Below are 17988 nucleotides of genomic sequence, written 5' to 3'. Positions count from 1 at the left end.
CTGGGCTGGGGGTCAGCCGCTGAGCCCTTGCTCTAAGTAGCCCCATGATGGGGCAGGGCTGCCTTCCTCTCTGTGGGGGTCCCCTCATGGGCAACACTGGGATGCTGACCCCTGCTTGGCCTGCCCACAAGGTGTGAGCACACCGAGAACAGGAAAGCACTCCAAGAATACGGAGTGCAAGGGACTTGAAGGACCTAAGGCAACCACCTTGTCCAGTTTCTGATCTGATGGATGAGGAAATGGAGGCAAAGGAGCATCGAGCTTTGCAGACAGTGTTGCAAAGGACATGTGCAGTATAGTTGCTAAGGGTTCTGATCTTGGCTTTACAAGCGAGGGATCAGGGGCTTAGAAGGCTACTTGTTTGGCTCAGGATGTCAACGGTTCAGGAGGAGCCAGCCAGGGGTGAAATTCTGCTGGGGAGCTACAGCCCCATTATGAAACAGGGCACCATGCTGATGATGCTCCGTTATATCACCTGGAAAGATCCGTACTCTCTGTGCCTAAGGGAGGATAAAAATGCCTGTTTGGCTAGTGTTACTGCCTTTGTCACTCATATCCACAGAGGCCTGTGTGCGCTCAGGGCCCCACACCCATTGCCATTAAGTTGCTGTGTACGCAGCCTAGATTGCGAAGAAAATTCCAGATCTTCCCTCAGAGCCTCTTCCTCTCCACCCTCCCTAGCCTCGTATTCTTGGAATGCTTTCCTGTTCTCGGTGTACTCACACCTTGTAGGCAGGCCAAGCAGGGGTCAGCATCCCAGTGTTGCCCATGAGGGGACCCCCACAGAGAGGAAGGCAGCCCTGCCCCATCATGGGGCTACTTAGAGCAAGGGCTCGGGGTAGGATGAAGTGAAGAGCTCATGCTTGTTCCAAGGGCTGGCTTCCGGACAGAAAGGGGAGGGCACCTCCCTCACCGGGGACACACCCGCCACCTGGTCATCAGGACGACTCACTCTTCAGTGTTGCGTTGCTGTCACTGGGCAGCAACTCTCGGACCAACTGACCGTCATCCTTATCCTTGTCCAGCCACCTGGTGGGCAGACAAGGGGCTGTTAGCTCTTTGAGTGGCCAACGACCAACCACCCACTGTCCCGCTGTCCCTGCAGGGTCACCAAGGAGGTCAGAACTGGGCACTCAGCAGAGGAAAAGACTCTACGGGAGCTGAGAACAAAGGGTCGCCACCCAGACTGGGCAAGGAGGACTGCGCTGAGGAGAGGATACTGGCTGAGGTTGGAAAGGTGGCAAGGAGTTGGCTGGGGGAAGAGGGAGGTGCCCTCCCGAGGGAGCAGCACATGCTGGGAAGGAGCAGATCGGGCAGGAGCTGAGCAAAGGCCCCTGGGGTTGGAAGGTAGTGAGGGGAAGAGTAGCCAGCGTGCGGGGATAACGAGAAGGCTCACAGGATGTAAGACCTTGGCACTCAGTAAAGATTTTGTCTTGAAAGCCAAGAACACCGTGGGTTCACTGCCCTCAGCAAAAAAAATCACCTCTTTTTGGGAGAGCCTACTGTGTGCACGGCGCTGTGCGAGGGCTCTGGGGAGGGCAAGAAGGCAGAAAAGATACAGCGACATCAGTAAGACACTGCTCGGCCCCTAGAGAACCTACCGTCTAGTTAAGATAGGATAGACTAGGGGCGCCTGAGGGGGCTCAGTCGGTTAAGCAGCTGATTCTTGATTTTGGCTCAGGTCAGGATCTCAGAGTCGGGAGAGGGAGCCTCATGACGGGCTCTGCACTCAGCACAGGGTCTGTTTGAGATTCTCTCTTCCTCCCTCTCTGCCCCTCCCCCGATTCGTGCACATGAGGGCGCTCTCTCTAATAAATTAATAAAATCTTTAATTAAAAGACAAAGAAGATGGGATAGACTAGCCAAGGCACTGAAGGCCAGGGAAAGGATGGCTGCGGGACCAAAGTAAGTGCAACAGGAATTTAAGAAATGAGGACAGTTTGTGGGGAAGCGGCTTGCTCGGAGTCCTCAAGGAGGGATGAGATTTGCCAACAAAGAGAAGCTGGGTCTGGACCCTACAGGGCTGGGTCTGATGGCGGTGACTCTTCTATTCGTCGGAGTGGGCCATGGCCCCAGCTCTCTGCTGGCCATCCACCTGGGGGCAACGCATTGGACTGGTTCACCCGGAAAGTGCCCTCCCCACGGAGCACAGGGATGCAGCCAGAGAAATCAGATGACTGCAAAGGGGAGACACCCAGGCCCCAGTGCTCACAAGAGTCCGTGGTACAGGTCATGGCAGCAGAAGAGGCACCCTCGATGTTCTCCGGTGCCGTGGGGAAGCCAAGGGGCTCGCCTCTTGATCAGCGTCTCCCCATTTGCCTCTACGTCAGAGCTCATCTTGGCAACCCAGCCCTATTTCACTCCTGGCAAGGACTTGCCTCCCTGGCCACGGAACCCAGCAAAGGAAGCCAAGGCATGGCCTCCCCTCCAGCCCTCCTGACACGGAGCTCAGGCCTCCCTAAACCACACTCCCTTTGCCAACATACCCCAGCTGAGGGTAGGGTCCCCATCCCTTCTCTCTTGCCCTCCCTCCCCAAGCACGTGATCTTATGTTCCCACAGGATGTCGCTGCCTGCTGGCTGTTAGCTCGCACAGGATGTCAGTCGGCAGCTAAGTGATTACACTGGGCATGGGTTTTGGTGCTGCGAGTCTCGAACACCAAAATTGTCTGGGATTCCAAGATAGAAAGACGCAATTGCAGAATTCTTGGTCCTGATGATGGGGGTGGGGGGATGGGAGAGAGATTTGAGAGCAGGGACCGCTGCCCCAAATCCCTCCAATCAACCCATTAGGAGCCTCTGCCTTTGTCCCGTGGAGGTCACCGGGATTTTCCACAGACAGAGGCCACAGAGTGTGGCCCAGCCATCACTCCTAGGGACAGGGAGGGTGGAAGCCAGGGGGCCCGAGGCCATCAGGAAACCCCTCGAGACCTCCCACCACTCTCTCTACCACTCACCCATCCCCAGGCCCACCCCAGCAGTAAAGGGACACCATGGCTTGTCATTTTCACTTCCAACTGAAGGGTATTAATAGATATTTCCAAATATAGTCATTTTCTTTCTGCTTCAGACATTTGGGCCTGGGTTCAGCATGAGATGCTGCAAAATCGGTGAGCCTGTCTGCTGGTGATTTTATGGCTCTTTCCCCGAGTTCACAAGAAATGTGCATGTGTGCACACCACACTCACACAGCTGCCAGAGCTAACACGCTGGCACCACCTGTCCGTGGCAGAGAAGGTGGATAAAGAAGCCCGGTGTGCCATCCCTCAGGCAGTGCATGTCCTGATCAGGTGAAGAAGCCACAGTGTGGGAGGGCGGGTTCTACCCCCAGGGGCTTCAGAGGCCTCCCAGGCCCTGGGTTGGTTAATGCCATGGCACAAGCCGCAGCAGGGGGTGGGAATTCACTTTCTTAAAACTGCAGGAACCCTTTAAGTGTTTGGGGGCAGGGAGGGCGCTAGGGCTTTTGGGGGCCTCGGCTGACCTTCTGCCCTGCAATCAGCATCACCTGTGTCTTTGGCAGAGCCGGCTCCTTTCAGAGGGCAACCCCATTTCACCCTTGCCATCACTGTGGGACATGCGCTGGCCGGGAAGGCCCGGAAGACCATAGAAGTTAAGAAATGTGCCCAAAGCCACACAGCAGGCAGGTGGCTAGACTCCTGGCCCCATGCTCCCCCCTCACCATGCATATAGCCATGCAGACAGTGTGGACATAGCAACTTTTTCCTCATCCCCTTTCTGGGTTCCCTGTCCTCCTACTGACCAGTCTCAGGGCTCAGTCCACACAGTTCTCTCTCTCCCAGGATCCCATCCTTTTCCCTGAGTTTAAATTCTACCACTGTGCTCTCACTTACTGGAGCTATTTCTCAAGGCCGAAGTCTGCCTACTCAACTCACAAGCATCTCATACCTAATATGCCCCAGCTAAGCCTCCAGAGTCCACTCTGGCCCCATTCTCAGGCCTTCCTCGCCCCCCTCCCCGGCCCCAACGGGAAGCACAGCCTCTACCCACCCACCAAAGGCAGAGACTTGGGGTCTCCAACAGTCCTCTCTCTCTCTCGGGGGCACATCCCATGAACTCTACCTACAGGACCTATCTCTGGTGTAGTCCCTTCCCCCTACCTCCACTGCCACACCTAGGGCAACCTGCCACGTTATGGGCTAAAATGTGTCCCCTAAAAGTGATATGTTAAAGTCTTAAGCCCCAGGACCTCAGACTGTGAACTTACTTGGAAATAGTGTCCTTATAGAGGTAATCAAGTTAAAATGAAGTTCTTAGGGCAGGTCTTCATCTAAAATGGCCAGTGTCCTCATAAAAAAGGGACATGTGAACACAGAGACAGACATGTACAGAGGGAAGACGATGTGAAGACCCAGGGAGAAAATGGCTACCGACAAGTCTAGAACACCTGTGAGCAGAAGCCGAGAGGCAGGGGGCAGAACCTGTTCAGAGCTCCCTCCGCGGGAACTCAGTTAAATTCTGAAATTGCCGTACTGTGTCTTTAAAAAGTAACGACACTCTGGTACTTAAATAGACAGGCCAGGGGTCCCCTGTGACACCTGACACCAGTGGCAGGTGGGGTGGGGACAGTCTAAGCACCACCAGCAGGGGCTCCCTCTTCAAGCCACGACTACACTCCTGGTCTGGGGTAGCAGGCAGGGCTGAGTGTCCCCAAAGCCAGGGCCCCGGACGGAAGCTGGAGCACACAGAGCGCAGCAGGCCACGCACCTGAGACACGGGAACTCCACGTTGTCGCTCTCTGGCTGCCCCTCTTCTCTCACCAGCACCCGCTCCAGGAACCAGCCGCTGCCCCCGCCTTTGCCATCATGCCTGATCCTCACCCGCCTCACCTTCCGCATGGTGACTGCCTCAATGGTGAACTCGTCGGCCTTCAGAGGGGAAGACAGCAAGGCCGGTGGTATGGGGGCTCCCTTGGGACCCAAACACCAAGGGGAGACACAGGCCCAGAAATCAGAAAAGCCGGGGCTGATGGGTGGGGCTGCTGGTCTGTCACAGGTGGGTTGAGGGGTACCTGGAAAGAACAGGTCTAACCCCTCCTCCAGCTGCTCCCAGTGGGGAGCAGACTTCCAGTGGAAAGTCATTCAGTGTCAAGTTCCCAGCAAGGCAGGGCTGTATTTTCTGATTAAACAGTGGCCATTCCCTATGGTCTCCTTCTAAAAGGCATATCCCCCAAGAGGAGGGATAGGATAAGCTGTTACCGGTCACTAACCGTGTATCATGACTTAATTCCTTGGCCAATCAACTCGGGCTCCTGCTACGGAAGGATACCAGCCCGATTCTGAGGCATGGCTAGGACTGACTGGGGAGGGCAGGAGAACCAGTGGTCTTGCTAATTGCACAGTTTTGCCTGCCAGTGGGGCAGCAGAAGTGCGGCAGGGGCTGGAGAGTTGCCAAGCCTACACGAGCACACCTGGGAGCCTCCCGGAACAGGAAGACGAGGGTGTGACTGATTGATGGACAAAGGATTCAGAAGAGGTAGAAGAGTGGGAAAGGGTGGGTGTGGATGGGAGAGAGAGCATATCAATCAATGTGAAGTCACCCCCTCCGGCCCTCCCCGAATGAGCCTGGGTCCACCCACAACACTCAGATTATTTTGATCACCATAGCCTTCTTGTGTCTGTGACCCCAAGGTCAGCTGGAGTGGCCTCTGAGAGAGACCTCCACTCAATCTCCAGGGTTTGCCCTGCCCTCGCTGAGGATGGGGCAGCAGAGGCGGGAAGAGAGCCCAGGATTGTGCTAGGTCAGTCTGCAAATCGGCTTCACCTGGTAAGCACCATGAGCCTCGCTTGACTGCAATAATGACCCTACTGAGCACCTGCTCTGTGACGCAGGCCAGGCGGTACAGCTGTGTTCCTAATTCTCATATCATCTGGCACAAGTGGGCATCGCTTCCCCGTTTTAGATGTGGGGAAATAGGTTGGGGGAATGGAGCGACTGGCCCCACGCAGGGTTTGCCCCCAGATCTGCCTGACGCTTTCCCCATTGTCCCACATGACCTACCCAGGAAACCCATTTGACAGGTGGGGAAAATGAGGGGGAGTACCCCGCACATCAGTGATGAGGTTGAGGGCAGAACCCAGCTCTTTCACTCCCACATTTAGTATCTTTCTTGGTTTCTCCTTCAAAAAGGAATTGGAGAAGGTGCCCCCAGTGGTCATGTGCAGTGGAGAAGGCAAAAGTCTCAGCTATCTACTAGCCTGGGTCCTCCAGTCCACAAACCAGATGCCCAGCATCCCTCCCTTCCTGGCCACCCCTGAAGGAAGAAAGATACTGCTCCTCCCCCCAAATTCCTCCTGTTCTGCCCCCTTCTCAAAGTTTATAGGTGGGGAAGGAACCATGACCCCTCCAGGGCGTTTCTCCAAGTCCCTGCTGGATCATCCCAGGACCCCAGAGGGTGTCATGTATGCTAGTTCGCTGATGGCCAGGGCACCCATATCGGCTTCAGCAAAACAAGGAGGACAGGGGAAGGGGACCTCAGACCAGGGCCGGGTAGGCGGGGACGGAGCCGGCTGTACTCACGTTGCCCTTCTCAAACAGGTCGGTGTCATTCCTGCTGTTGTACAGCAGCCGCTCGCCTGTGTCCCCCACGTCACCGTAAAGGCACAGGTAGACATTGGCATCGGTTCCTGCGCCTTCGAGTTCTCCAGTGCACACGGTCACACGGTACCGGGCCACTGTTGGGGAGAGAAAGGGACACACTGATGGCCCCCTGCTCCCAGCACTGGCCCTGCTGCTCCTGCCTCCAAGTGCCCCTCCCCTGCACCCGGTCAGCCGGGGCTGCAAACCCCATGCCACCCAGTCAAAGGGCAGCTCACCTGCAGGTCCCTCTTCCCAAACAAAGCAGAGGTTCCCGGGCCTGCTCAAGGATCAGAATCCCATGGGAAATTCTTGTAGGAATAATGCAGCTTCCTGTGTTCCACTGAGACTTCTCCAAGTTTAGTTTCCCGAGGTAGGATCCCTAAAACTGCTCTGTTTATATGCCCCCCAGGAGACTCTGCAGGGGCAGTGTTTGGGGACCACAGGTCTGATTAAAACATTTCGACCCTTGATTCTATCCAACCCAGCAGACTCTTCTGCCTTAGGTTGTTCTCCAATTCTCATGTGTCCTGACTTCTCACGGAAGACAGCTTTCCTCTGTGAGCCAGACTGAGCTTTGCTTCTGAACCGAAAGGCACAAAATGCAGTCACTGTGGGAGGGGCAGCAGCTTCTCTCCCTGTTGAAAATGTGCCCTGGAGGAGACGGGCCGGCATCCCTGCACATCACAGCCTCCCTTCCTCACTTCAAATATGCTAGAAAGTGAAATTCATTTATTCATTCACTCACTCATTCATTCATTTGCCCTGTATCTATTGGCTGAAGCCCAGTAGGTGCTAGGCACCATTATAGAACCGGGGTTCAGCAGTGAGCAAGACAGACAGACTTCTGCTCCCATGGAGCTTCCATCTGACTTGAGAGTGGACGGGTGGAGAGGAAAGATGGACAGCGAAATCATAGCAAATTATGAACAGGAAAATTCCTGAGTTACGTCTGCAACAAAGATTACACGGGAGAGGGGTGCCCTAGAGTGGGGTGGAAGTGGAGGGGTTATGGTGAGGGAGTGAAGAGGATTTGGAGAGGCAGAAAAGCTTGCAGCAAGAAGTTGACATCTGGTAAGATGCCAAGGATAAGGAGCTAGCCGCAGGAAGCTCGGAGAGGAGAGCGTGCGAGTAAGTGTGAAGCACTGCCACGGGGATGAGGGGGCGAATGTTCCAGGAGCAGAGAGAAGGTCAGTAGGGCTTGGGTGAGGGGGGTTCGATGAAGTTCAGAAGTGGACCAAGGTCAGCATGGGGCAGAATTGGTATGACAGGTCAAGGTAAGAAGTGTGACTTCCCTTTGGTTGTTTTTTTTAATACAATGGGAAGTCATTCAAGGGCTTTAAGCAAAAAAGTAACCTGATCTGAATTATATTTTAAAGAGCACTCTGGCTGCCATGCGGAGAACTGATTGTATGGGAAGAAGGAGTGACTCAGAGAGGCCCGTTAGCAGAATAATTAGAGTTGTCTAGAAAAGACAGGAGGGTGCCTAGGACTGGGGGTGTTGTGGAGATGGAGAGAAGCCAGTAGATTAGAGATATATTTTTAATGTAGAATCAACAGTACTTGGTGATGGATTGCATAAGTAATTGAGGCAAAGAAGAATCACGGATGACTCCTAGATTTTGGCTTGGGTAACCAGGTAGACAGTATTTCTAGTAAGAAGTAGGCATGCCTGAGGGAAGGATAGGTTTGGAGACAGAAATCAATGGTTCTGTTTGTTCATTACAAATGTGTGCTCTCTATTAGATGTTCCTAAAGAGAGGCTGAGGTGGCACTTGAATATGTGTCTGGAGAGTGAGGACTACTGACATGACTTTGGTCATCATTGGCACATGGATTCCGTTGAAAGCTATGAGTCCAGATGAGATCTCCCATAGAGAAGATTATGGAGGGACACCAACATTAGAGACAAGCCCAGGAGAAGCCAGCAACTCAGATGAGAAGCAGCCAGTGAAGCAGGGGGAAAAAGTACTGCTGGACATGTCTCTAAATCGAGAGAGGGGAGGAATGATCGTCTGTAGCAAATGCCACAGAGGACAAAGAGTGACTTTTGGTTTAGCTACATGGAAAGCACTGGTGTCAAGGACAAGAGCAGCCATAGTGAAATTGTAGGGGAAGGGAAGAAGCCCTATAACAAGAGTCTAAGTACAGAATAGGAGGTGGGAAATTAGATATAGTACCTGGATGCCTGGATGTAAACCTTTCCTTTAGTCTGTTGTGAAGAAGAATACAAAAGAGAAATAATAGATGGAGTGGGGTATGAGTTTAGAAAAGTTTTATTTTAAAATGTTTAAGATGTGAGGTACTAGATTATTATCTACAGGGTCATGTAGAGGATGATGATCCTGTAGAGAAAAAGAAAATGATAATGCGGGAGAGAAGAACTAGTGAAGTTCTTTAGAGAGGAAGAAGAAGAAGGACCAGAGTATAGATAGAGGACTAGCTTTGCTAGGGTTTAAGAAACTATAACTATAGGCGGGACGCCTGGGTGGCTCAGTTGGTTAAGCCGCTGCCTTCAGCTCAGGTCATGATCCCAAGGTCCTGGGATCGAGTCCCGCATCGGGTTCCTTGCTCCGCAGGGAGCCTGCTTCTCTCGCTGCCTCTGCCTGCCTCTCTGCCTGCTTGTGTGTACTCTCTCTCTCTCTCTCTGGCAAATAAATAAAATCTTAAAAAAAAAAAAAAACTATAACTATAGGGACTGGAGGGAGGGCAGTGATAAATTGTAGGACAGCCTTGAGTACAAACTGAGATACACTGAGTCATGAATTTTAAATGAGACCAGTCTGCAAGGCTGCATGTTTTCCTACAGCGAGTCTACAAGGCTACAATAACTGAAAAGGTCATTTGTTGGCTTTACCTAGGATAGGGTTTATCCAGGTAAGCATGATACAGAGATATAAGGACAGAAAAGGTAAGGGAAGGTTTAGAGGTAGGTTATAATGGTGGCCCATGCAATCCAAGCCATGTATACAGAAAATTGAGTATAAGAGAAGGTGATAATAAAATCAGTGAATTATAGGTCTTGACAAAGTTAAAAAAAATGTTAGGGTGGGAAAGGCAAACCTATGGAGATATAAAAAGATCAATGGTTGCCAGGGTTTGGGTAGGAGGGAAAGGGGAGATAAATAGGCAGAGCACAGAGGAATTTTTTAGGGCAGTTAAATTTCTCTGTATAATACCTTAATGGTGGATACAAGTCATTATAAATTTGTCCAAACCCACAGAATGTACAGCACCAAGAGTGCTCCACAAGTAAACCATGAACTCAGGATGCTAAGAATGTATCAATGTAGGCTCATTAATTATAACAAATGTATCACTCTGGGGGGATGATGATAAAGGAGAGGGTATGCATGTGTGAGGGAAGGGAGTATATGATAAATCTCTATACCTTCCTCCCAATTTTGCTGTAAACTTGAAATTGCTCTAAAAAAAAAGTCTATTTTTAAAAATGAAGGTGCTAGTAAGATATTTCCAGATAAGCAGTAAATGTAAAACTTCATTGGTGGCTTTATAATGTATACAGATGTAATTTGTATGACAGTATAGCACAAAGGAGGGGGAAGAGAACAAACCTATATTGGATGAAAGTTTTTGTGTATTATTGAAATTAAGTTGGAATTAATCTGAACTAGATTATTGTAAGTTAAGATGGTAATTGTAATTCTCTGGATAACCTTTAAAAAATAACAAAGAATATATATTAAAAGAGACAAGGGAACTAAAATGGTATTCTAGAAAATATTTCTTTAACACACAAAAAAGTGGTAATATAAAATGAGAGGAACAAAAAAAGACATGAGACATAAAAAACAAATAGCAAAATGGCATTCACAAATCCTGACATATCAGTAATTACATTAAATGTAAATGGATTAAATATTTCAATCAAAAGGCAGAGTGTGGTTGTCATCCTGCAGAGACAGGATGGGTCCTTTCACCCCCTAGTTGCTCAGATATCAAGGCTGATGATGCCACACATGTACCAAGAATGAATATAAGATGTATCATGCACCTAATAAGGAGTTCTTGGGAGAGTACTGTAGATTTCCAAGAAGGTCCAAAAATGGTTTGAGAAGCAGGGAGGAGTGACTAGCTTGTGATTTTATGGTGATTAGGAGATAAGAGTTCCCTTGCGGGGGAATTGAGGGGGTCAGTTCTTGCATGGCTTGACCTTTCCACCAGTGCTAAGGGAGGGAATATCCAGTCCTCTTATCAAATTGCCCAGATGTCAGGCAGAAGGGGGTGCGGTAGTGTAGCCTGAAAGATGTCAGCAGTCACACACCAAAAAAAGTCATACTATTGCACAGAGATTGGCAAAATAGATAATGGATCTAACTACAGAAATAAATGTAGTTTAAAGGACATAAATAGGTTGAAAGTAAAAGAATGACCACCAGAACTGGCTATACCTGAATAGACTTATAACAAATGTAAAGATCAAATTGGTTATTTTAAAGAACTACTCAGAAAGAAAAGCTCAGGCCTAAATGTCTTCATTATCGAATTCTACCAAGCATTCAAAGAAGAATTAATACCAATTCTTCTCAAATTCTTCCAAAGAATTGGGGGGGGGGGTGGATATGTCCAACTCAGTTTACGAGGTCAGCATTATTCTGATACCAAACCAGACACAGATATCACAAGAAAAGAAAATTACAGAACTATCTCTTTTCTGAATATGGATGCAAAAATCCCCCCCAAAATACTGGTAAACCAAATCCAGCAACATAAAGAATTATACACCTTGACAAAGTAGAATTTATCCTAAGGATACCAGTTTTAAAAATCAATTAATGTAATGTATCGCATAAATAGAATAAAAAAACAAATAAAACATGATCATTTCAATAGGCTCAGAAGAAATATGACAAAATCTAACACTCTTTCATGATAAGAAAACCATCAACAAACTAGGAATAAAAGGGAACTTCATCAACCCATAAAGTTATCTATGAAACACCCCCAGCCAACATGTAATTAATGGTGACAGACTGGATGCTTTCTTTAAGGTCAGAAACAAGACAAGTGTATCTGCTCTCACCATTTGTTTTCAACGCGGTGCTGGAGGTTTTAGTCAAGGCAGTTAGGCATCCAGATTGGAAACGAAGAAGTAAAACTATCTCTGGGCACAGATGACATGATCCTTTACACAGAAAATCGTGAGGATTCCACTCTAAACTATTTGAACTAATAAATGAGTTCAGCAAAGTTGCAGAGTATATCAATATGCTGTATTTCTATTCTTTTGCAATAAACAATCTGAAAAGGAAATAAACAATCTGAAGGAATAAACAATCTGAAAAGGAAATTAATAAAACATTTCCATCCAAAAGAGCATACAAAGAATAAAATATGAAGACATTTAACAAAACAAGTGCGAAACCTATGCTCTGAAAACTACAAAACACTGTTGAAAAAAATTAAAGATTACTTAAATAACTAGAAAAGCATCCCACGTTGACTGCTTGGAAGACTTACCATTGCTCAAAGGCAAACGCTAAGTGTTTTCAGCCTTCAGCCTCTGTGTAACTGAAGCTGATGCTTTTGTGTTTAGCTTCCAGTGATAGAGCTGGTGGCAGTAAGAGGGAAGAAGAGCCTTAACTGGCCCGAGTACTGAGATGGAGAGACACAGAAGGAAAGGAGAAACATGAGCCTCACTTATTCTTAATCCTGACGCAGGACAGTTCTGCTCTTTCAGCTGTAACTATCAGGCAATACCCAGAAACAAATTGATGAGGGGAGATAGCAATCCCTCTGCCTGGAAATTCCAGTCCTGTTTGTTCAGGAACACTAAGGTCCATTGGGCTGGACGTTCTCAGGGCTCCTGATCTTCTTCAGGGGCCCCTCCCAGCCCACCAACCATTGAGGTCCCAAGCTCGTTCCCAGCAGGAAATCCACAGACAATTAAGTAATAACTGTGTTGTTAGCCACCAGCAGTGAAAGACTGCAAACAGATGGGTAGCTACCAGAGCCTTTTGTACTTTAATTTAAAAATGACAGCTCAGCCTGATTAACAAGAAGCTCCTCTTTTCAGCAGTTGAGTCCAGTGATCCCTTGCCCACTCATCAGCGGTGTGTAATCACTTCAGCTGCAAACGCAGGGGAGCATGCAGGGTGCATGACTCCTACCATCTCACAGAACTCCTGATCATAAGTGGTGCGTGTCTAGTCTGTGTCCCTGGGCTGTGTTAGTCAGTGAGGTCACTCCTCAAAGCCTCTTGCTGTCAGACATGGCATTAATTGCTTCTTTGACTGGCTCTTGTTTTAGAAGTAAACCCGGAATAACAGAATTCAAAATTAGAGAACTGTTTTGTTTTACTTATCTTTATCTATTTATTTGAGAGAGATGTGCCGGGGTTGGGGTGTGTGTGTGTGGAAGAGCTAGAAGAGGAGAGGGGGATGGAAAATTGAGGTGTGTGTGTGTGGAAGAGCTAGAAGAGGAGAGGGGGATGGAAAGGGACAAGCAAACTCTGTGTTGAGCACAGAGCCCAACATGGGGCTTGATCCCAGGACCCCAAGATCATGACTTGAGCAGAAACCAAGAGTTGGACGCTTAACCAACTGAGCCACCCAGGTGTCCCAAGAATGGTTTTAAATTGGTACTTATTTTATGTGAGTTCAAGGCTTTCCACTCAAGGGACTGCCAGGAAACCCTGCATGTTATTCACTATACCCGGTGCCAGCTGGGGAAGTGAGACTTGCCATCAACTCTTTACCGTTACAAAGAAGCATCCAGATCACCAAAGGAGATCCAAGTTCCCATAGAGGTGAGTGAGGATAAGGGGGTATTCCAAGCACAACAGAAATGTAAGTGGGCCAGATAAAGCATCGGAGAGATGGAATCCAAGTTGACATGGCCTTGAGAGTACTGCCAAGGACCACCCCAAGAAGACATCAAACTGCATTTAAAGCCAGGACAGCCCTTCGATCTAATCCTGTTCATTTTTTTTTTCATTAAAATGGTTCTTTGATAGTATTACAGAAGACAAAATTCAAGAGCTATGACAGCCCCACGTCTTGCACACTGTTTAAAATGTACATGCATGGGGCGCCTGGGTGGCTCAGTGGGTTAAAGCCTCTGCCTTTGGTTCAGGTCATGATCCCGGGGTCCTGGGATCGAGCCCCGCATCGGGCTCTCTGCTCAGCAGGGAGCCTATTTCCTCCTCTCTGTCTGCCTGCTTCTCTGCCTACTTGTGATCTCTGTCTGTCAAATAAATAAATAAAATCTTTTTAAAAAAATGTACATGCATGTTTACCCATGTAGCCTATAGACACGCTCTTCCTCCCCACCCTTCCTACCACCGTCTCTCCTTGTCTGTCAGATCCCCACTCAGAGAAGACCTAGCTTAAATGGCACCTCACCTGAAATTTCTCCCAAAGTGTGGGCAGAAAGCTCATCTTGCCACAGTGTCTCTACACCATTCTCTCACCGAGTCCTGTCCGAACCACCTTCAAAATAGCTCTTGAATTTACCCTTTTTCTAGTCTAGTTAATCCTTGCCCACTTTGAGTACCTCTTCTTCTCCCCCCCTCAATGACTTCTTAAAGGTTTGCCTCTAAGATCCATCCTCCACACACCCATGAGACAGGCCAGGAGAAATGTTGGGTAGAAGGAGCTAGAAGGAGTTGCAGGATGGAGCAGAGTGTCACCAAGGTCATGAGAGGGCTGGGAGGCAGAAGCCTGAGCCAGGAGTGGGGTGCATTGCTCATTCATGGGAGGATCCGAGGGAGGTACTGGGAGCAGATGTGGATGAGGGGATTTTCCACTCAGTCACTGGAAGGAATAGGACAGAGACTCTGAAGTTTTGATGTGCAAAAAAATTACTTGGTATACTTGATAAAAATGCAGATTATCAGGGATAGCTCTCAAAGAATCTAATCAACGTCTCTGGGGTGCAGCCAAATTATGTCCCCCACGCCCCCATCCTTATGTTCAAGTCCTAACCCAGGGTGCCTGGGTGGCTCAGTTGGTTAAGCATCAGCCTTTGGCTCAGGTCATGATCCCAGGGTCCTGGGATCAAGCACTGCGTCGGGTTCTCTGCTCAGCAGGGAGCTTGCTTCCCCCTCTCCCTCAGCCTGCTGTTCTACCTACTTGTGCTCTCTCTCTCAATCTGTCAAATAAATAAATAAATCTTAAAAAAAAAAAAAAGTCCTAACCCCCAGTATCTCAGAATATGACAATATGGAGGTAGGGTTTTTAAAGAGGTGATTAAGCTAAAATGAGATCCTATGGGTGTGTCCTCATCCAATATGACATAAGAAGGGATTAGGACACAGACAACAGCACACCCAGAGGGAAGACCGTGTGAGGACACAGCGAGAAGGCTGCCATCTACAAGCCAAGGAAAGAGGCCTCATAAGAACCCAAGCCTTCTGACACATTGATCTTGGACTTCCAGCCTCTAGAACTGTGAGAAAATTAATTTCTGTTGTTTAAGCCTCTGGTCTGTGGTATTTTGTTACAGGAGCCTGAGCAGATTAATAGACTGCCCTAGAACAATGGCAGGAGTTGGGGCTCTGGAGAATGACTGAGAGACACATTATACCACCTTCAGTGGAAGAAAAAGTAACCAGAGGACACCAGAGATGGGATTGATCTGGGACAGAGGCAACATCATGAGACGGCATGAGCCCCATGTCTGAGAGTGCAGAGGGAGTCCGGCAACCCCCCCCCTCACCAGCCCCACAGTCTGTGAGGTGGGAAAACAGGTTCAGAGGGATGGGGGTAGCCAGGCTTCAGTCAAGGTAAAGAGGACGTGGAGGTAAGAACATCTTGGGCATTCTAAGTAAAAATGGTAGATTTCTTTCTGGAAAAACCTCACTAAAATGACAATACACAGGTATTTTCAGGACTTAGCTAAACAAAAAAAAAGGGACAAGTACAGATAACAGCAACAAGATTTGGGGAGCTTGACGGCCCCCGGGAAAGTGATTAATACCTTAGCACAGTGGTTCCTCACCAGCAGCATCACCTAGAAATGCATGAGACAAATTCCTGAGTCTCACCCCGGACTTCCTGAGTCAGAAACCCTGGGCTTGAGGCTGTGTACTCCGTTGCCATAAGCTCTCTGGGTGATAACACTCAGGGAAGTTCGAGGGTCCCTGACTTACCAGACCAGAGAGAACTGATCAGAGCTATCACTTGCGAAATTTGAAAGCAAAGTCTGAGGAATGAAAGCACCAGGTAACTTCAGAAACAGGACGTGAGGAGCTGAAGTCAAGAGAACTGGTTAGAAAGATCAAGGAAGCAGTTGGGTCCCAAGACCCCCTCCGCATTGGTTCACATCTGCAGGCTCTGTTCTGGCACACGAAGGGATAGATCCAACGAGAACAGGAGTGTTTCTGCCTCAATGGGCTACATTGCTAAATCAAGTCTCAGTTTGGGGCAGAATCCTGTTACTTACCATGTTCCCAGGGAGATGGCTACCTTGCTGCCACAGAAAATAGTACACAATGTGAAAAGACAGCGTATAGCCCCTGTGCACACAGGGGGCGGGAGACCTTGTCCTAGGACTGACTCTGTCTCCAACTGTATAATCAGGACAAGAACTCCTCGTTTTCCTGAGTTGCATTAGGCTATTTTATTTATTTATTTATTTATTTATTTATTTATTTAAAGATTTTATTTATTTGACAGAGAGAGACACAGAGATAGGGAACACAAGTAGGGGGAGTGGGAGAGGGAGAGGAAGAAGCAGGCTTCCCACCGAGCAGGGACCCGATGTGGGGCTCAATCCCAGGACCCTGGGATCATGACCTGAGCTGAGGCAGACGCTCAACAACTGAGCCACCCAGGCGCCCCTACATTACGCTGTTTTAAAGGCCTTCGAATGCAAATATTCTCTGGTCACATTTTTAATTACAAATGAAGAAGCATCAAGTAGATGACAGAAAGTGCTAATCGCCAGCATTGCCTAATTAGATGACTAGATGGTGTGATCTCTTAACAGATATTTGCCACGTGGGGTTTCTATGTTTTTGAGTATTTACTTCTATTTAAATCATTTCAACAAATACACACAGAGTTTCTACTGGTGTACAAATGTCTGAGGAGCGATGCTTTCCAAATATTGAGAAGAGCTACTAGAACGATGAGTGACATTGTTTTCTATATATTCTTAACTCTTGGTAATTTTGTGGTATTACTATATGATTTAAAAATTAAGGACTGCCACAGTGATAGCAAATAGGTTATCTTTTTTTTTTTTTAAGATTTTTATTTATTTATTTGACAGAGAGATCACAAGCAGGCAGAGAGGCAGGCAGAGAGGGAGGGGGAAGCAGGCTCCCTGCTGAGCAGAGAGCCCAATTCGGGGCTCGATCCCAGGACTCTGGGATCATGAGCTGAGCCAAAGGCAGAGGCTCAACCCACTGAGCCACCCAGGCGCCCCAATAGATTGATTATCTTTTTTTTTTTTTTTTTAGGTTGATTATCTTAAGTGCCAGTTCCGATCAATTGCTAATGTCTGCTTAGATCAATTGCTAATGCCTGCTTAGAGTGCCCTGTAGGGAGCTTTGAAACTCATTTCAGACTCAGTGAGAGAGAAGGCTGTGATTGCTCAGTAATGTCTGCCAGAGCAAAGGACAGGACATGTGCCGTGCCTCAGTCTCTTCTGCCACTATAATCTAGAGGCAAAATGATCTCCCTTTAGCCCTGAGAATGTGCAAACTGGACCCCAGATTAAAAGCTTAGTTCCTCTCCTACGAGCCTTAAATAGACACAGAGGATTCATCCAGGGCCACCAATCATGGCTTCTGGATACAGTCTGCCTTTCGGGGAGACTCTTGTGCATAATTTGAAGAGAATGTTTCTTTAATGTCAGGAAGGCTGTGGAGAAGCACTGCTTGGAGAGGATTCTTCTCATCCCCTCACCCACCTGAAGAGCCATAAATGTCGCCTCCCTTCCCCACCCCCCCCACCACAGAGCTCTGGCATCATGCCTTAGAGATTCCCACAAGCCAGTCAGAAGGCTGGGAATTTTCTAACTCCATCCTGGCATGTGGAGGGGGTGTGATGAGCGACAGCAGATGAGACCATCCACTCATGGGCTGGGCCCCCACGCACATGCCAACTAGGAGTTCCACCACCTCGCCTGGGATGGAGAACTGGTCAATACTCACTGCCCATTATCCTCCGCACAGTTGGGCCCTCGGCAGTCATTTCTCTCACGATCTCATTGTCATCCTCGTTGGCATCCAGCCAGCGATTGCAGTTGAAGTTATACTTGTCCTTGGTCAGAGTGTTCACCAGGGTCATCTGGAATGAAGTCCTGGGGTGAGCAGAGGGTGGACCAGACATCTATCCCACCCTGAGGTCACCATTCTGCTATCTCATCCAAGGAAGGCCAAGGCCATCCCAAAGAGATGACTCTTGTGGAAGGTGGTCCAGATTTC

The 17988-nt window shown here is 48.6% G+C and overlaps 1 protein-coding gene across 3 annotated transcripts in view; it reads right to left on the bottom strand.

Moving 5' to 3' along the window:
* Positions 1-17988, bottom strand: part of LOXHD1 (lipoxygenase homology PLAT domains 1) — a gene marked incomplete at both ends in the record, with an annotated part of 149144 nt that overhangs the window by 75025 nt on the left and 56131 nt on the right. For all 3 annotated transcript variants that reach the window (XM_080821495.1, XM_080821496.1, XM_080821497.1), the window contains 4 exons: positions 953-1029; positions 4725-4885; positions 6537-6691; positions 17716-17851. In XM_080821495.1, the coding sequence (XP_080677621.1) occupies positions 953-1029; positions 4725-4885; positions 6537-6691; positions 17716-17851 (529 nt within the window). The remainder of the gene's footprint in view (positions 1-952; positions 1030-4724; positions 4886-6536; positions 6692-17715; positions 17852-17988) is intronic.

This window comes from Martes martes, assembly GCF_963455335.1.
Source record: "Martes martes genome assembly, chromosome: 13".
NCBI lineage: Eukaryota > Metazoa > Chordata > Mammalia > Carnivora > Mustelidae > Martes > Martes martes.
This window is presented reverse-complemented; position numbering and strand designations above follow the sequence as displayed.